The following is a 21,491-nucleotide window of genomic DNA, read 5'->3' on the forward strand; positions in this document are numbered from 1 at the left end:
AGCGGGGGCCACTCTTCATTGCGGTGCACGGGCCTCTCTTGTTGCGGAGCACAGGCTCCAGACGCGCAGGCTCAGTAGTTGTGGCTCACGGGCCCAGCTGCTCCGCGGCATGTGGGATCTTCCCAGACCAGGGCTCGAACCCGTGTCCCCTGCGTTAGTAGGCAGATTCTCAACCACTGCGCCACCAGGGAAGCCCGTTTGTTTTTTTATAAGTCCTTTGTAAAGTTGGGCAGGTGGACAGGAAGAACATCAACTATGGAAAAGGCAAAAGTAACTGGTAAAACATCGTATACTTATAGATGGGAGGACAGAGCATTCTGGACAACTGAAGAGTATACTTTAATAGATTTTAATCTACATCTGTGAAATTTAATTAGCTAGACTAACCCTCAGCTGAGAATCTTCACTGTAATCCAGTGTAACTCATTCCTGTCATCCTGTTTCATTTCTCCTTTCCTACCAGTGGTCTGTGAGTAAAAGTCAACTTGGATGGAGTCTATATTTCTTGACCAATATTTTGTTTTCTTAGCCTCACTAGCCAAAAATCTGATGATGACTATGAAGATTATGCTTCTAACAAAACATGGGTCTTGACTCCAAAGGTTCCGGAGGGTGATGTCACTGTCATCTTAAACAACCTCCTGGAAGGATATGATAATAAACTTCGACCTGATATAGGAGGTATGTTAAAACCTTTTGTGATGTGTGTTAGATAAAAGCAAGTCTACCACATGAGGAGAGAGCATCAGCCCATTTCAATAACCAGAAGGATATAAATGATACTTTTACTAAATACTGCAAAAATAAAGAATGTATCAACAGCATTCAGGTCTGGGGGTAGACGGGGCACTGATAAGTTCAAAATGAAGAAAGATGATTTTCAAGTTAGCTTGAGAGAGAGAAATTTAAATTTTCCTATACATCTCAGACAAAGACTATAGAAGAAAAGTGACAACTTCTTTTTGAAGAAACATCAAAAACAAACAAGCACATACTACTATATATAAAATAGATAACTAATAAGAACCTACTATATAGCATAGGGAACTCAGTAATCTGTAATGAACTACATGGGAATAGAATCTAAAAACGAGTGGATATATGTATATGTGTAACTGATTCACTTGGCTGTACACCTGAAACTAACACAACATTGTAAATCAACTATACTCCAATAAAAACTAATTTTAAAAAAAGAAAGAAAGGACATACTGCTTATCTATAGCTGTGTAACAGACAACCACAGAATTTCAGTGGTATACAGTAATAAGCATTTATTTAGCACTTTGCTGGGGGTGGTCTAATCTAAGCTCAGCCAGGTTGGAGCTGCTCATTTAAGAAAGCTGTACTCTCATTCCACTCCTGGGACCAGCAGACTAGCTAGAAGTATCCTTCTCATGACAATAGCAAAGAACAAGAGAGAAAATAGAAACTCATAAGGCTTAATGCTTCCGTCCATATATTATTGGCCAATGCAAGTCAAATGGTCAGGCTCAAAGTCCAGAGGCAGAGAAGTAGCCTCACTGATGTGAAGGCAAGGGTACAGATGCAGGGAGGAGTGAAGAATCCAGTGCATCACAGAGACTTACAGCATGGCACTTCAAGGAAAATGGATAAAGATGAGAGAAATCTACTTGTTGAATTGAAGCCCAGAATGAATGGTATTATGAATCCTCGTTCATTAAATGTTAAATGAAAATGGAGCATATTCATTAGGCCATGGATGTAATACTACATGATTTTTAATATCAGTCCTCTTTGACGAATAGGTGTGTATTGGATTTCCATATGGTTTCCTCATATTATTTGATAAGTCACAGAATTCATTAAATCATTGAGGAAGATTGATTTTGTATTGGCTAGAGGTGAATGAGGATAAAGTGGTCATAAAAGGAATCAACAGGGAGGAATGTTTCAAAAACAATTCATAATACTTTTTGCTTTTTATGTCTCCATGTTTCTAATGCTTATTAATTTCTAGATCACTAAGTAGCTATTTTTTTCTATATGGGCCCAGTCAAGTTAGAATGCCCAAATCAATTCTAGAACTTAAAGGAAAAATAATAAAATTCAGGATATCTGAGAGATGGATGAAGAAAATCTGAGCAGTGTTTTCTTATTTATTCATTTTTATATGGTCTTAAAAAGATAATCAGTTTCAAAACTCTGCTATGCTTTGTTATTGTATTTATGTGCTTAAGATACTTCTTTGAAAATAAATAGCTAAATGTAGCAAATTAGTCACTAGCAACAAGTTAGCTGTGAATAAAGCACTTCTAATGTAGCAAAATAAATAAATCTCTTTCTAGAATAAAAAGGACTAAGCATTAAAATATTATGCTTCTCCATATGCACATATTTCTATGGTTCTCTTTACAGTGAAACCAACATTAATTCACACAGACATGTATGTGAATAGCATTGGTCCAGTGAATGCTATCAATATGGTAAGTTTCGAATTGGTTGTCTATTTTATTAACATATTAGAGAGGAAATGTGGTAACACGGAAATAGCAAGGGCTAAACCAACAAAAAAAATTTGGAAGGGAGAGAGAATCTTTCAGATCCTTTTTTCTCCCTTGTAATATAAAGATAATTATTTTAAATGATTTGTTACAAAAATTAAATGTGATCATAGGTATAAAATTACCTTGGGTAAATGCTATAATCTTAAAATTCAACACTCACTGCTTATTTGGTAGGTCCTGCTTACTACAAAATAAAATATAGTGCTCTACTATTTTTTAGAATATTCAAGGTGTGAAGAGGTCATAGTTGGCTTCAAATCAGAATTGTTTCTCAGAAGAAATAGTGCATTAGATTTAACAATAAATGTAACTTTGTTCTTTTATAAACTTTCTATCCAAATCTGAAATAAGAAATTAGATTGGAGCCTATGTAGAATAGAGTAGAACATAACAAAATATAACATAACATAATATAACATAACATAACATAACATAACATAGTGATACTGTAACTTTAAAATAGTGTTTGCCAAGCAAGCAATAAGGATGCTCTGCTGAGTCAGAGAGATGAAAAACATTTATTGCTTTCAACTGGGCTGATTAAAAAAAAGTATACCACCACCTGCGTACTCCATGCAAGTAAGTTTGCTTGTTTAACTATTAAACAAATGCTAACATGTTACTTCTTTACAACTAAAATTCTGATGCAAGTTGTAAATATCTAAGAAGAATCAGCTATATATGTAGTTTATTTAAACACAGAACTTACAGTTTCAGGAATACTAGTGCCCAGAACTACTGTCCCAGGATCACAGTTTATGAAATGCTGGTTTAAAGAATTTTAAACCTTTTGTTTGTGTGTGTGTGTTTGCCAAAATGTGGATCAGAAATTATTGAGTTACTCTACCTATTGGCACATCACTGATTAGTTGATAAAGAATTTCATAGAAGAAGTTCCCCTCTCATTACTTGTGGACTGCAAATATGCAGTTAACCAGTAAACAAAGTGGTATGACTTACTCCAGTGACGATGTAGTGAATTACAGTGAGATACAGGGGCAGGAGTGCAAGGATATAATCCAGAACAATGCAAATTCGTCAAAGGAAGAAGAGTATAGTCTCATCCTGATTTTTTGTATTCTTCATCATACGTGGTGGTGGGTTGAGGGGATTGGACTTGGAAATGTGAATGACTCCCATCCCCCAACTCTCATATTCTAAGAACACTGGGGGTCATGTTCTAAGAACACCAAGGGTTTGTTCTTTAATTTTCTCATTTACAGACATGATTAAAATAGAATTATAAAATCATGCTAAATAATATCTAAATATGATAGGCAAATTAGATCTTGGGTGTTATGATCCCAGGACTAATTCACATCACACTTTCTTTTCTGTGATTAAAGTTGCCACTTTAGTGATATATACGTACATGAGGGTATAATTATTACAGAGTCACTTGTCATCATAGCACTTTTTAAATATGTTCTGTGATAGAGATTAGTACAGTAGTAAAGATTGTCTTTTAATTGGTGCATTTCCTCTTGTTTATAAAAAGAAGACAACAACTGTAATAGTAAAAACTAAAAATAGTTACCTTACTTTGGATATTTGCTGTCTGCCAGACAGGGCACAAAGTGCTTTTTGTGTATAGTGTGTTCCCCTTTTCTATCTTCATACTACCCAACAAGAGAGATTCTCTAGGATCCTCACTTCATTGCGAGGTGAGGCAGCTTAGCTTCCAGAGCTCTGGTTTAGAACTGTTTTGAGAACGGTTCTGGACTTTCTTTTACTCTGTAGCAGTGGTTTTTGAACCTGAGTAACTGATCTCCTCAAAGACAATTGGCAATGTCTGGAGATATTATTAGTTGTCACAACTTGGGGGTGGGGTTTGTTTTTGGTGCTACTGGCACCTAGTAGGTAGACGCTAGGAATGGTAGTAAACATCCTAAATTACACAAGACAGCCCCCGTGACAAAGAATTAGCTGGCCCAAAATAACATGAGAAACTGCTCCATAAATACCTAATGCAAACAACTGTGTCAGGGCTATGATCTTTTACCAGAGTTCACTTAGGTCTATTTTTTCATAATGTATTGTCTACAAAAGATGGGTGAGTCTCCTTAGCCAAGCTTCTGCTTTCTTTTGGACTATTCAAAGCCAAAGTAGCTTTGCTTTGTTTTGGCAATGAGAACATATGTGATAAATACACACAAATGCTCTACAATACAATCCTACTATATAAAAGATGTTCCATTTCATCTTTTTCTTTAAAACAGGAATATACAATTGATATATTTTTTGCCCAAACATGGTATGACAGACGTCTGAAATTTAACAGTACCATTAAAGTCCTCCGATTGAATAGCAACATGGTGGGGAAAATCTGGATTCCAGACACTTTCTTCAGAAATTCCAAAAAGGCCGATGCACACTGGATAACCACCCCCAATAGGATGCTGAGAATTTGGAATGATGGTCGAGTGCTCTACACTTTAAGGTATTCTTTTGGAAAAGGAAAGGAGTAATTGCTGGGAATAAAGCAAAGATCAGTCATGTTCTCTTAAAACAAAAAGAACGAAGGATGTCAAGCCTAAATCAGGGTTGGCATGCTTGATCAAAATAGTACGTGATGATACAAAATTAGGTTTTTTTCTGTTATCAATGAACTTTTTCAAAGGACATAGGTATAACGTTTTCTTTGACTGATGTGAGAACTCTGTTTTCTCACAGGGACATGAGCCTAATAAAAAAGTAAGCACAGCAGATATTTAAATTATTTGTATATATTTTCAATAATAGTTATGAATAGTATGATTCTTCTAGGTCTTACTATCCAGGAACTTGTAGCTTCAAAATGGTTCATGTTAAATGCCTTTCTAACATATATTTTATGCCATAGGTAATATTCAAGATATAAAATATAATACTTTAAACTGGATCCACAGCCTTCATCATCAGAGTTATATCAGTTACTAGAAAAAAGAGCCACAATTACAAAAGAAATTCATTGCATATATTTTGATTTCATCATGGGTTTTATTAAATTAGATGTAAGGTAATGACTGGAATTAGACTCTAGTGGAAATCAAATTTTGTCTGCTAAATAAGAGCTCAGTCTAACTTTTGAAGTATTAAGTAAAGTCACACTATCTCAAGTTCCTTTATCGTTCTCATAATACTATAGTCATTTTTCCACTTGTATTAACTTGCAGAGTCACTGTACAATATTAAATTATGGACCCCAGCTCAAAAATATCTCTCATAAGATTCATTCAAGATTTGAATGAGTTTGCCAATCTATATAGAGAGATGATTTTATTCTTATCTATAATGCTTATCTATAATGATAAGCATTATCTTATCTATAATGAGTTATGAATATGTGTGTATACACATAGATATATATCTATGTACCTATCTGCAATCTACATTATCTTCAATTTTAACAATTCCAGTTTAATTTGGAGAAATGATACTAATAAAATACCTAATTTAATTATAATTTCACTTATGAATAAAACTAATCTTTTCTTTGGAAGAGCATATAATTACTGAGTGACAGTGATTAAAACCTCTAGCTTTGGAGACATAATTTTGGGTTCAAATCTCTACTATGCCACTAGATTTGTGGCTTTGGACAAGTCCAAGTACAATAAAGCCATAATAACTCTTATTAAATGAGAGAAAAATTCACCTTACTCAGTGCCATGCAGACAATTAAGGGCTCAATGATTATTAATTATATCTTAAGATCAGTAATTGCTCTGTTATACCATAGAAAAATAAAATCTTCCCAATTAAAATTTATTCTAAACTTTTAATATAAAATGTTTATAAAACAACTTTTATTACTTTGATATCTGTAATTGTAATAAATATAGCTAACAAATATGAAATTTAAAAAATCATCAACCCATCACCATTACAATTTAACAATATACTCATACTTCCCCAAAGGTGGTCAAAACATCTAGGACTCCTTTAAATTTTCTCCCTCCTAGAGTCCCAGGCTCTACTGGGAAAGAAAATCTGTATGTTTAGTAAGCACCTCAGATGCAAAATAATTGAGACTCATTGGCAAACATTTTTCTGATATGTCTGTGTATATGTATTTAACATTTCTTGATTGCTATTAGATATTCTTCTACTCTTTAACATCCTATATAATGCCTTTATAGTGTTCCTTTGTAAGAATGCATAATACTCCATTGTGAAACATAGGTATTTTTAAACTCACATATAGTAATTTAAAGCTAACAGCTAACAAGTACTTATAAAGAGAAAGTTCTGCTTTAATTAGCAGATAAGATCTGAGAATTATCTGCATTCATTTACATGCAGTGAATGAGTTTAAGTTCTTAAAACAGTTTGTTCTATTAAGTTAAGTGCATTCACTGAGCAATCTCATGTGTGCGATTAATTTGCCAAAAAAATTATGGGATAATAAATATTGAGTAAATCGAGTTGCAGGTCAACGAGATCCTATTGTTTAGTCTGTGAAAGTAAATGGACTACATTAAGTCTTAAACAATTTTCTCCTGGACTTGGTGAATGTCTTCAGTGAGGATCACCTTTTGTTATCAATAAGAATGTGTGACATACTCTCCAGGAATAAAAACAAATGGTCACTAGAAATTGTGCTAATGTACATTTTTTAAAACAGTCTAAAATCTTTCTATTCATGTTTCATATCTTCCTATTTAGGTTGACAATTGATGCTGAGTGCCAATTACAGTTGCACAATTTTCCAATGGATGAACACTCCTGCCCCTTGGAATTCTCCAGTTGTAAGTAATACTCATTCTATATTCTGCATCCCCTCTCACCACTTAGTCTTTCTGATTGCAATATCAGTTAATTGGGAGACTTAAACAGAATGCAAAATTGCATTAAGCAGTGTTGTTGACTTTGAAGATTTTGACAATCTCTTTCATCATAAAAAAAGGATCTATTTTATCAGGAATTACGAATAGATTTCATTGAGGCATAAACTTTTAATAAACTGGCAGTTGTTTCCTGGAGCCCTTTGTTGAGAAGGATTGTAAAGCTTGTCCTGGCCTCAGTAGAAAGAGGTAAATGTGCATTATACATCTCCACTCCCTCCGCGGGTCCAGAAGAGAGTAGCAGTACATTTGCTAGTTGTTTTCTCCCTTTACATATCAGGACACACAGAGATCCAACAATGTTGCTTGTTCATTCCAGTTTTGATATATCTATAAAGATAACAAAATTGAAAATTACCTCTTCCACCTGGAGTTCTAGTAATACCTAAAACTAGTTATCTACCAGTGAGCAAAAGGCTGATTTTTGGTGTCATGTGGGTCCAATTCAAATCCCAACTCCATCACTAAAGACTTGAGCAAATTACTAAATCTCTCAATGAGTTCATAACACAGGTGCCCAATAGAAATTATAATACCTGCCTCACCTCAATATTGTTTTGTTGATATATGTAAAATGGTTGGTACACTACATCACACATAATAAGACTTAATCAAAAGCTCTATTATTTTATTAATTATTATTATCATCAGATAATAGACTATAGCAGGAAGAGCATGATGATTCTAATACAAATTAAGCTTTAGTAACCTTCGCAGCTATTTTCTGTCTGAATCGAAAAGAAGCCTCAGTTTCCCCTACGTTTGCCTCACTATTTGTTCTGCATTTGTGTTAGATTGCTCACCTCCTTCTTATTTTTGGACTGTCAATTGTGCATATTGGGTAGAATGAAAAACTGGCTATGAGTTTTAAGTTTTTAATATAGGTAAAATTTCCCAGCCAGAGAGTGATGGAGGCTCCTAAGAACCAACTAAATCATAATAACAATACTTTCAAAAAAAAAAAAAAAAAAGAAAGAAAAAGATGAGAAAACCAATCACCTGTTTTCAATAAACATCATTTCCAGAGAGAACCGAAGGAAAACTTCACTGTATATTATACATATTGAGAAAAATTTCCATTATAAATCTTATTTCATATGTTCTACTTCATCCAAGAATAGAATATTTTTTAGTGAAAGCTTACCTAAGGTTTAGGAGATTGGATTTCTTTTCTTTTAATTTTCCAACTGGGACTACTCCTCTACTGAGTCAGCTAAACCTTAAGAAATAGTGATTTCTATGCCATCAGATTCCTGATTGACAATTGTCTTCTGAACCCAAAATCAACTTAATATTACTTATTGCTATTAAAACAATTCAATCACCAACATGTTCTCCATAGGAAGTTCCTTAATATTATCATTCGTATTCTCAGTTTTCACCACATCCAGCCCTACCAGCGTGCTACCACCACTCAATAGCAATCTGGGGATTTGGCTTTCTTTTTTCTTTCTTCTTATTAATAAAATATAGTGGACAAAGAGTTGGACCAAAAGAAAGGAAAAAAAGGAAACAAGGGATTTTATTCCAAGAAGTCAATCAGCCTCCATAATCAAAATTACCTTTCCACAGCATTATTAGAAGACAAACAATTGAGAGGATTTCTAGTTTTATCATTTATCTATCTATCTTACTTGAGTTTATTCTGCAGCTTACTTATAAAATGATGTTTATGCATTCAGCAAATATATATTGACCATCAATTCCATGAAATAAGTATGATCATCATCCCCATAAGTAAATGAATAATGTAGAAGAAAAATTGAGAAAGCTTTCTAGGATATTATGGCTAGGAAAAGGTACTGATAATCATTATATTATCAGTGTAATATTTCTTTCATGAATGCTTTCTGTTGTTTTGGCTGAACCTAACTGAGCTGTAAGGAATCTACATAGTTCTCATTGGTATCTTCCCCTTGGCATTTCTACTTACTGCTTTTAGTTGCAGATTTCTGTGTATATTGAAATGAAGCCTCAACAAATTGAGAGAGAGAATAATATAAATAGTTGAGGTAATTTTTCGCAATCATCTTCTATTCCAAGGACATGCCCTGGGGAGGGATTTGAGTCTGCTCTTCTTCCATTATTTTCTGTTTTCTGCATGACTCTCAAAATCTTGCCCTGTTGACTCGGTTTCACCATAAACAATATCTTGCATATGTACTATATACTGGCTACTTTTTATATCTTACCCCAGACAATGTAAAGTATGTGTATAGTATATACAAAGCCATGTATAGTGTACCTTCTATGCAATTTAAGTGCTTTTCATGGGTAATTTTGACCTCATGGTTTTTAAATCTAATTTCCCATTAGGATATGGGAAATTGTATTGATTTTCCGTATGGTAATGCTTTTTAGTCCAAGATCCTCATTGAAGTCCAAACTGTCTCTCTTGGTATCTCCCTCAGTGTCTTGTTCATAGAAGGTGGTTGCCACATATGTTCATTTTTAATCATTTAAAATGTGTGCTTTCTTATCTCATGGCAGATGGCTATCCACGTGAAGAAATTGTCTATCAATGGAAGCGTAGTTCTGTTGAAGTGGGTGACACAAGATCTTGGAGGCTTTATCAATTTTCATTTGTTGGACTGAGAAATACCACTGAAGTAGTGAAGACAACTTCTGGTAAGATGCACTTGAAAATAATTTTGAGTGACCCTTCCAGAGTTTAAATTCTGGTGTATATGATTTAGAAGCTTTCAACACTTGTCTAGAAATGATATTCAGAAAATTAAATGAAGTGTTTTCATTTACTAGAGAAAATTATAATTGGTATTCTAGTACAATACATAAATATAAATGGATTTTATCAATTTAAAGCAAATTAGATTCAAATTGGATAAGCAAATTATTTGCTTAATTCCCTTATGAGAAATAAGTAACAGTTATTAAAAAAGAAGAAAATACTTAATAGGCATAATGTTTCTTTTAAGAAATATGTTTCATATTTAAAGTATCACATGGGGAAGATTAACTTCTCAAAAATGCAGAAAAGTGACCAGAGTGGATATGACTAATTCCATGTTCAGTAATTAAATATTTTGAACTGGCTTCATCAGTGAATAAGGGACTGGGTTTTGGTGTCAGCCCTGGGTTCAAATCCCAACTCCATCATTTACCAGCTACATATTTTAAGAAATTACTGAATTTCTCAGGGGACCAGCTCTCACAGATAACCAATGTGGACAAAAGATCTGCCTCACAGTCATACTGTATGTATTTTAAAAAAAAAAAGGTAAAATGCTTAGAATGATACCTAACACTTAGCATTCAATAAGTAGTAGTGCCTAATAGTATTAGTTATAATTATCAAGTATGCATGGGACCTAATGTGGTCAGGACTTCAGTTTTTTTCAAGAGAAACTAAAAATCTATAGTATTTTTATATCAAATATCATAATTTTTAATGGTATTAATTGAAGGTGATTTAAAAAACCATGTGGGGTAAGTCAAACATATTTCCAGACCAGATCTGTCTCATGGGTGGCTATAGGTTAATACAAACCCTCTGCAATGCTGAGTGCGTATTTTTTAAAAAATTTATTTTTGGCTGTGTTGGGTCTTCGTTTCTGTGCGAGGGCTTTCTCTAGTTGTGGCAAGTGGGGGCCGCTCCTCATTGCGGTGCGCAGGCCTCTCACCGTCGTGGCCTCTCTTGTTGCGGAGCACAGGCTCCAGATGCGCAGGCTCAGTGATTGTGGCTCACAGGCCTAGTTGCTCCGCGGCATGTGGGATCTTCCCAGACCAGGGCTCGAACCCGTGTCCCCTGCATTGGCAGGCAGATTCTCAACCACTGCGCCACCAGGGGAGCCCCTGAGTGCATATTCCATATAGATTATTCCAGCTGCTCCTTTTTAAAGTTATGTGAATTTAAATGTCCTAATTTCAAATATAAACGTTGTGTTCATAGCTTACCATATTAAGACATACTTTTTGTATTTGTTACCATGAATTAAGCTGTTTTCTATTGATTTATTCATGCATACCTGATTGTCTTCCTCCTGAAATTAATAGGACATATTTTTGTGTTGACTAATTTAGAAAAAGGCCTTGGTCTGTTGTACAAGGAGAAACAAATTACAGACCTAGACAGAAATGGAAATTTAAGATTCTACCTTCATAAGCATCATCCTCTAAATCAAAAACCTAACATTGTTTTTGGCATTTGCAGATTTCTTCAAAAAAAAAAGTTGCAAAAAGAATCTGAAATAAAATCAAAGAAATGCTCTAGTTTATTTTTAAAATGTGGCCTTATGTTTGCTTATTCATTGGAAATACTGACCATCAAGTACTAGAACAGTCTTTATTTTAGTCCCCAAAACAGATTCAGGACTGCCTTAGAACAGGTCTTCCATCTGTGAGACAGCACATGTAAAAATAACCTCTAAGTCTGTGTGTTTCCAGAATAAGAAATTGGACATTAAGTTCTGTTGTATATTCATATCTGTATAGTTATTACAGCACCCTAAAACAGAACCCACAAATTTATGACTAGCAGATCTTTTGTTCAGTCATTTAAGCCCGGAGTGGCATTAAAACCAAACAGTGGTGAGGGAAGTGTTGGCTTTATATCATAGGGTTTGACATCATCCCCTTCCCAAAGTCTCATACTGAGAATAATCTAGAGTATTTACTGTCTAATAAGAGATACATCCAAAAGAAAATAATCTATTTACTTAAAGCATGGCAAGAAAATTTATCAAGGTATCACAAGGCTATCACCCTTCCTAGAGAAATCAAAGCAAAACCGTATTGATATCAGATTTGATATTGAGTAGCATCATTTAATTGATTGTATCAACTCCTTGTGAATTTTAATATGGGGGTTAGCCTCCACCTTGGTCTTCTTGTCCACTCCCTGCTCTTGCTGGTTTGTTTTTTGTGTGTGGTATCATTCCAGTTGCCTCTGGGAAGAGAAAGGGCTGAGTTGAAAGTTAACCCCAATGCCGACAGGCAGCCTGATTATTGTGACAGTTGGTTTTGTAATGATTGGAAGTTTCTGTGTGATCTTTGTTTTATTTCTGATGCCATTCTTATCTTCAAAGCATGGCTCCATAACTAGTTAATATCTACAAGGAAGTTATATTAACAACTTTCTTGGGAAGTTATCAGAAGATCAAAATTATAGCCTTTTTGAATCTTGACCATTACAACAATATGGTTTTCTCTTAGACTTATAGTAAATGTATCTCCCTTTGAGAAGCCTCTGTCAAAACTAGGAGAGAATAGTGCCTAAAATTAGGCCTAGTTTACTGCGGAGATTGCTAACCTTCACTCATTCAAGTCCACCTTTCATGATTTTGTTATATCTAAGTGGTGACTGTACTGTGGGTTCCTTAGTATATTTGTTCTTTAAATTGATTCCTTGTTATTAGTAAAATGATTTTTTAAAGGAAAATTCACTTTAGGACCATAATTGGAAAATAAGAAGCATTTGACATAAATAGAAATTGATATAAGAATATAATGAAAAGTGAACAAATGTTCTTAAATTTTAAGTGCACATATTTGTGTTCTCTGGGCTCTGAGTATGTGGAAAAAGAAAGGAAGAGATAGTAGAGAAAAGGAAAAGGGTAACTAGCACCAAAGTAAAACACTTCCTTGATTTAAACAGAAGGGTAGAAGAAGCAGGAAGGAATTTTCTTACACATAATTAGAGGCTATGTGATAATTCTGTATACACCACCTGAATCATCTTTATCACCATTTATATGTGTGTCACTCCTGAGAAAAATATTGCCTCGGTGGTAGATTGATAAGACTTGAAGAATCCCTTTAATTCTTGGTCAATACATCAAGATAGATTCTGCATCCATGATTTCTCTTCAAACCATCACCTCTTCCTGATTGCTCTGTATGTGGTAATAGCACCGTCATTGTCCCAGTGAGCCAGGCGTGAACACTCAGAGTCACATGTCCGCCTCCCACATCTAATGAATCATGAAGACACGTATACCTCTGAAATATCTTGCGTAACTGTCCTCTTTTCAGTTGCCATTGCCACTGTCCTAGTTCACGATCATGTCTGTTCTCATCTGGACTCTGCTGGGAGCCTATTAAACTACATCCCTGCTGTCAGTCTCTCTTTTCTACAGTCTATCCTTTATACATTAATCATAAAAGCTAGCACTTACTGAGCACTAACTACATGTACCATAGCAAACACTTTATATACATGACCCACTTTAATTCTCATTACCATAGTCATATTTAATGTCATTAACACTGAAGGTATCACTGCGGTTAAGGAAACAGACTTCTAGGGGTTCATTTACTTGCAGGGATCAGATTTGGCAGCTGGGACATGAATTCAGGTGGTTTGCTTTCAGACTCATGCTTTTAACCACTGCACTATTTTTATTTGCACTGTGTCCCAATAAGTCTTCCTGAACCATGGCTTTCCTCATGTCCCAAGAATTCAGGAGATTCAATTAAGCACAAGCTATTGTTCCTAATATGTAAGCCCCTGATCTCAGGAACTTTCGAGCTTGGTTTTCTATTATTTCTCAGCTTGTGACAGAACTACTTTGTTAATATTTTTATGAATATAAATAGCTAATCCTATACACACATTGAATTTCAGTCTCCTTTCTTTTTTGCATGGCTTATCAACTCAGCCCTACCTTCTTTATGACTTTAAAACATAAAAAAACAGCTTCTCTTCAGTGAAACCTTTCAGACCTTAATGCCAGAATGTGCACTCTTGGAGCCAGACAGTTCAGGTTTGAACACTGATTTGTATACATTACTGAATATATCTAAGCTCAATATCACCAATGTTACAGGGTTACTCTCAGGATTAAGTAAGATAATCCACTGAAAATGCTTAAAATTGTGCCTAACACATAGAAAGGACTCAGTAAATGGAAGGCACCATCATCATTATCATCAGACTCCCCCAGGGCATTTTCACCTACTTTATGAAAACAGAATTTCCACCTTATATTTTTTTAGCAGTTGTTTTATTCCCCCTTTTCTGCCCTCTCATTCCAGTTAGTCATAGACTTCCCAGTGGAAGCGTTCTTTTAATCATCTTTGTATCCATGATGCTATTAGCCTGGTGATTTGCTTAGAGTTGTTGATTAGTAGGTAATTATAAAATGGATTGCTTGTGACAATTATATTGATAAAACCATAAAATTTCCCTCAATTAAATAAGTAGTGCAGAATTCTACTATATATTTTTCCATTACTCATTGTTTTCTCTCAAGTAGAAGACCTTGTTCTTTCTAGTCATATTGCCATGGACATTTCACCAAATTATCTACATGATTTTTGGTATCAAGCAGAGCTTTGTTCCTGATGTTCTCATCCTGAGATGTGGGTTAGAAAAATGGGCAAATGAGTTTCTTAGGAGAACCTACATTCTTGGGACACCATTGCCATTATTATGAATCAAAAAGAAATATATCATGTACTTCCCACATTAGAAAAACGTTAAATCTTTTTTCTTCCAGTTTTATTGAGATATAATTGACATACAGAATTGTATAAGTTTAAGGTATACAGCATAATGATTTGATGTAAATATATCATGAAATGATTACCATCATAACTTTAGTGAACATCAATAATCTCATATACATAATAAATTAAAAAAATAGAAAACAAAATTTTTTCCTTGTGATGGTTAGGATTTACTCTCTTAACTTGTAAATATAACATATAGCAGTGTTAATTTGTCATGTTGTACATTACATGCCTAGTACTTATTTATCTTATAACTGGAAGTTTATACCTTTTGGCTACATTCATCCAGTTCTCCCTCCCACCACCCCTGCTTCTAATAACCACAAATCTGATCTTTTTTTCTATGAGTTTGTTTGTTTTTGAAGTCTAATTGACCTACAACACTATGTTAGTTCCTGGTACACAACATATTTCTATACATTTCAAAATGGTCACCGTGATAAGTCTAGAAAACCATTAAATCTTCCATATCATCCTTAGAAATATAAACATCATTGTTTCATAGTTTTTTGGCATTCCCATGTACATTAACTATTATATACTTCCTTTTTGTCTTTAACCCACCTTTTTGGCTTTGATTCCATGTGCAAGTTATATTTTCTTGATTTCTATTACAAGGAATGCATAAATACTAAAACAAAATTTAAAAAGAACTCTGTACCACTAAGTTCATCTTACTTTTCAACAGTGGCATGCAGACCACAATTTTAAAAACACCAGCTCCGTGGATGAAGTCCATGTTTGTTGCTTGATTTCTAAAATATATGTAATCTACCCTATATCCTCAAATATTGCCCATTATTCTCACACCATATCCTTTATTTTCTTGAGGTTTTTTGGATAAGTTGAACCTATTTCAGGTCTTCGTGCTCATTTTTCTTAATACTAAGCTCAAGTTCAACCTTCTCTGCCTATATAAGTGTATACATATTGGTCAAATAATTCTCCAAATAGAAAAAAAAAATAGGGCTTCCCTGGTGGCACAGTGGTTAAGAGTCCACCTGTCAATGCAGGGGACACGGGTTCAAGCCCTGGTCCAGGAAGATCCCACATGCCGCAGAGCAACTAATGCTGTGCACCACAACTACTGAAGCCCGTGCACCTAGAGCCCGTGCTCTGCAACAAGAGAAGCCACTGCAATGAGAAGCCCGCGCACCACAATGAAGAGTAGCCTCCGCTCACCGCAACTAGAGAAAGCCCATGCGCAGCAATGAAGACCCAACACAGCCAAAAATAAAAAAATTAAATAAATTAATTTTTTAAAAAGAAAAAATAGCTCCACCTTCTAGGCTGTGTTTTAACTTATATGTCTTTGGCAAACACAGGTAAAGATACTCATCATTGACATAAACTATTGTGGGGAAAATAAAAAGAGAAATGAAAACATATATAAGTTAATGGTAATTGTTTTATGGAAGAGATTGGAATAAAAAAATTAATAAACCTAAATGATAGGAGAGAAATAAACAACTGTAACCCAGTCCTACAGTCTTGGGTTACTTTGGAATCACAGTAAGTTGTGAGCCCATTTTAGTCAATAATAAACTTTTCAAACTACTTGAAGCAACCTAATATATTAAATGAAATCAGTGTGAAAGACTGCACAGTAATAGATTTTTATTTTATTTTTAAGCTTCAATTTAGAAAAATTAACTTTGGTTTCAGGAGAGGAAAATGAATGGATTACATAAAGAGCTGGGCCAGGAATGGCCCTGGAGAAGTCACTTGCCCTTTCTGGGATGAAAATTCCTTATTTCTAAAGAGAATGCATTTGACTAGATGCTTCTTTAAAGTCCTTGGACTTATTTATAATCTTTGATGTAACCAAGGTTACACTATAGATGTCTCAATGTAGGAGTAACTTTCTTTATAAATTAATGATTTCCTAGAATGTTTCCCTTCATCAAGTTTTTGACAGTTTCAAAGCAAGTCAAATGCAAAGATAAACTCCTTTAGGCTTTTAACTTAAAGGGATGACATTCCCACTCCTTTTTTTTTTTTTTTTTTTTTTTTTTTTTTTTTTTTTTTTTTTGCGGTATGTGGGCCTCTCACTGTTGTGGCCTCTCCCGTTGCGGAGCACAGGCTCCGGACACGCAGACTCAGCGGCCATGGCTCACGGGCCCAGCCAGTCTGCGGCATGTGGGATCTTCCCGGACCGGGGCACGAACCCGTGTCCCCTGCATTGGCAGGCGGACTCTCAACCACTGCGCCACCAGGGAAGCCCCCCACTCCTTTTTAAAAATCTGTTTTGTTATTAGTATATATATATACTGGAATATTCATGTACCACATTTAAAACTTCCACATTGGAATGCAAATTGGTGCAACTATTATGGAAAACAGTATGGAGGTTCCTTAAAAAACTAAAAATAGAGTTACCATATGATCCAGCAATCCCATTTCTGGGTATATATCTGGAGAAAACTCTAATTTGAAAAGATACATGCACCCCAATGTTCACTGCAGCACTATTTACAGTAGCTAAGACATGGAAGCAACCTAAATGTCTATCAACAGATGAATGGAAAAGAAGATGTGGTACATATATACAATGGAATATTACTCAGCCATAAAAGAGAATGAAATAATGCCATTTGCAGCAACATGGATGGACCTAGAAATTATACTAAGTGAAGTAAGTTAGGAAGAAATACAAATACCCTATGATATCACTTAAATGTGGAATCTAAAATATGATAACATGAGCTTATTTACAAAACAGAAACAGACTTGAAGACAAAGAAAACAAATTTATGGTTACCAAGGTGAAAGGTGGGGGAGGGATAAACTAGGAGTTTGGGATTAGCAGATACAAATTACTGTATATAAAATAGATAAACAACAAGGTCCTACTGTATAGCATAGGGAACTATATTCAATATCTTGTAATAACCTATAATGGAAAAGAATATGAAAAAGAATATATATATCTAACAAAATCACTTTGCTGTCCAGCAGAAACTAGCACAATATTGTAAATCAACTATACTTGAAATAAAAAAAGAGGTTTAACTATTAAAAAAATAATCCCACATTGGGGCTTCCCTGGTGGCGCAGTGGTTGAGAGTCCGCCTGCCGATGCAGTGGACGTGGATTCATGCCCCGGTCCGGGAAGATCCCACGGGCCGCGGAGCGGCTGGGCCTGTGATCCATGGCCCCTGAGCCTGCGCGTCCAGAGCCTGTGCTCCGCAGCGGGAGAGGCCGCAGCAGTGAGAGGCCCGCGTACAGCAAAAAAAAAAAAAATAATAATCCCACATTGGAATTTTAAATTCCAAGGTTGCTCTGACAGTACTTAGTGAGGAAATGGGGCTTCAGAGGTGGAGAGGGGCTGCACAGAGGAGTCATAGGAAGTCTAAGGAAGATTGTTTTCAAGGTGACAGATTTCATTTCTGCTTACATTCCGTGGGCAAGAACTAGCTGTGTGTTCCTGTGGAGATAAATATGGGTCTGGGAAGTGTAGCTCAGTTGTATGCTAGGAAGGGACAGTGGGTTTTATGACTTTCTAGCATCTGTGAAACATGCGTGACATCATTTTATTTCTCACAAGCTTCTCAGAGAAGTAATATTTTTCATTTTACAGATGAAGCAACTTAAGTTTAGAGGAGCTACGTAATTTGTTCAAGGCTATTCAATAGAGTTATTTACCCAGATCCCAAGTTTTTATCCCACTGCCTTTCACAAACACATGAGGTAAAGAGATGAATCAATTAAAATAAAAATGTTATTTCTAAACTTGATAATAGCTACTTTTATAGAGACAGTGCAATGAAGTAATAGCATTTAATATGATAACTATATACATATATCAAAAAAATGTTAACTTATAGGAATAGCAATTATATTTACATGGGGCAATAACATCAAGTGAGAAACAATTTAGCAACAATATTTTACTTTTTCAGAAACATATTTATTGCTTATAAGATATTATTATTCACTTCTAAGTGAACCTATGGATCACCAGGCAAATCTGGCCTTAACTAAAGAACTGTTGGATCCAGTATATTTGTATAATAGTGTTACTTGCAGAAAAGTCTCATCAGAAAGAAAACATAATAAAAGGATTGCATGACTACTATTTACAGTAATTTTGAGGACTAATATCTTATTTTGACCGTCTATCAAAACCAACCAGGTCAAGACAACATTAATTTTTATCCAAGTATATGGTGTTTCCTAATTCAATCGAAATTCTTCTTTTGCTACGTTTAAAAGACATGTTCTTCAATGTGACTGATCCAACTAAAAGAGCTCTCCTGTTCAGCTGCTGTCCCCAAATAAATGTAAACCATTAAATAATTTTTAAAAACATGAAAATGTGAGATGGTGGAGACTGACTCTATAGACATTGTGCTCTGTACACAGACTCATTGAATGTTTCTTTCACTCTGTTTGATGCAGTCAAATAATTCCTTCATCTTATTTTTGCATTTTCAGAAAATAATGCTATCCAGCATTGCAGCTATGCAAATATGAGCATGTCAGAGACTGAAAAGGGCATCAAATAGCAGTGAGGAAAATAATGCTTTGTTTTGTTTTATTTTGTTTTATACTTAACTTTCTTTTCTTCAAAAGGAGGTTATTATGAAGGTCACAGCACACTGCAGGCGTAACAGCCCGGAAAAGCATTTCTGGGGTATACATGCTGGGGCTGAGCAGCATTTGTTTACTATTCTCATTTGCCACTCCTGAAGTCTATCTCGTTTAGGAAATCAAGAACAGTTAGTTTTATTAATCCAGGGCAGAAAGAGATCAGAAAAGCCCAAGGACTAGAGAATTGACACATATGTTAAGCATGATTAAGTATATATTTTTTTGCTTACTTAAAATAAAACTTTTTTATTGAAGTATAGTTATGCCAATGCTGTGCCAATCTCTGCTGTACAGCAAAGTGACTCAATTATACACATATATATGTTTTTTAAAATTCTTTTCCATTATGGTTTATCACAGGATTTTGAATATAGTTCCCTGTCTGTGTTATACAGTAGGACCTTGTTTATCCATTTTAAATATAATAGTTTGCATCTACCAACCCCAAACTCCCAGTGCGTCCCTCTCCCTCCTCCCCTCCTCCTTGGCAGCCACAAGTCTGATCTCTATGTCTGTGAGTCTGTTTCTGTTTCATAGATTGGTTCATTTGTGTCATATTTTAGATTCCATATATAAGTGATATCATAGGGTATTTGTCTTTCTCTTTCTGACTTCACTTAGTGTGATAATCTCTAGTTGCATGAATGTTGTTGCAAATGGCATTATTTTGTTCTTTTTTTTTCTCCTGGCCATGCCTTGCGGCATGTGGGATTTTAGTTCCCAGACCAGGGATCAAACCTGCACCCCCTGCAGTGAAAGCATGGGGTCTTAACCACTGGACCGCCAGGGAAGTTCCCTTGTTTACTTTTATATATGGTGTCTCTGTTATTCAAGAAACTGACAGTGCTTCATGTTTAACATATAAACCACATCATAAATGTTTAATTTTTCACATTTGTCTCCCAATTAATCCACCCTAAAATTAACTACTCCTTGTTATACATCATCTCTCAGAATAATGTCAAAAAGAAATACTAGAAAATAGCATTTTCTCTAGTTCTTCTCCCCTACCCTCCACAGACCTAATTGTTTTGCCCATAAGCATTTCTCTATCAGCTCTATAAGATGGTATCTTTATTTGTGAATACTGAAGTACAATAAATGACATTGATAATAAGACGAAAGCTTCAATGTAGATAACTGAGTTTACTGGAATAGTTTCCAAACATGATTTCTAATCTGCCTTTACTCGTATGACTTACAGCACCATTCACTTTGATTTTCATCATATCTACTGTTCACTGATAAGTGGTGAAGAGCTTTGTAATATAAAAGACAATGTGTAATGCATGAGCTGTGAAATACCTCCTTGCTAAACATATAATGCAATCACGAACATTAATTGTAACCACTTAATGATTACATTTTCTAAGTTGGTGATTTCTTGTTACCAGTATTAGTGACTGAGAGTAAAATTAGATTGATAGAAAAATAAAATTTTAGGGCTAAATATCAAAAATTAAGGCCAGTTGTAATTTTACTTTGGGTAATTACTCCAAAGAGGTAAAAACCACTGTTTGTAAATTGGTAGTCAATTGTGTAACTACAGCCTATAGCACAGATAATTAGACATGGACAGAGTTAAATTCTATTTATTTCCGTCAACACTGAACAATTGAGAAATTTCGTATGCAAATCTTAAACATCTTTACACCTTAAATATCTGGGTTGTCATTTGCATTTGAAAATGATTGGGTAGAGTTGAATTCTCACCTGTCCTAGTGGGTGAGGCACACAATCTCCTTTACCAAAATTCCTAACACCCCCTGTTGTATTTTCAGGACTATATGATTTTCTTCTTGAACTACTGTTTCCTCATTTTGGAAAGCTATATGCATCTCATTCGAACTATATATATCTCACTCGAAATAGGGGGAAATAAAAGATAATCATTTCCCAAATGAGAGCAAATACGTATCTGTGGAAATGAAGAATATTCATTTACTTTTAATAGGCGGAGAGAATTTCTATCACAAAATGATACTGTAAGAAATAAATGTGAAAACTATTAATCAACCAAGGTTTGTCTGAGAGTAGACAGTGAGTTGCAGAGAAGTGTCAGAACCTAGCCAAC

At 34.9% G+C, this 21,491-nt stretch overlaps 1 protein-coding gene across 3 annotated transcripts in view; it reads left to right on the forward strand.

Annotated features, from left to right (window-relative positions):
• The window catches only part of GABRG2 (gamma-aminobutyric acid type A receptor subunit gamma2), a 120,395-nt gene that overhangs the window by 27,077 nt on the left and 71,827 nt on the right, over positions 1 to 21,491 (forward strand). For 2 of the 3 annotated variants that reach the window (XM_065875172.1, XM_065875174.1), the window contains exons 2-6: positions 530 to 681; positions 2,380 to 2,447; positions 4,748 to 4,968; positions 7,176 to 7,258; positions 9,845 to 9,982. In XM_065875172.1, coding sequence (XP_065731244.1) covers positions 530 to 681; positions 2,380 to 2,447; positions 4,748 to 4,968; positions 7,176 to 7,258; positions 9,845 to 9,982 — 662 coding nt within the window. The remainder of the gene's footprint in view (positions 1 to 529; positions 682 to 2,379; positions 2,448 to 4,747; positions 4,969 to 7,175; positions 7,259 to 9,844; positions 9,983 to 21,491) is intronic. The other variant, XM_065875173.1, reaches the window with a different exon arrangement.

This window comes from Phocoena phocoena, chromosome 3 (genome assembly GCF_963924675.1).
Source record: "Phocoena phocoena chromosome 3, mPhoPho1.1, whole genome shotgun sequence".
NCBI lineage: Eukaryota > Metazoa > Chordata > Mammalia > Artiodactyla > Phocoenidae > Phocoena > Phocoena phocoena.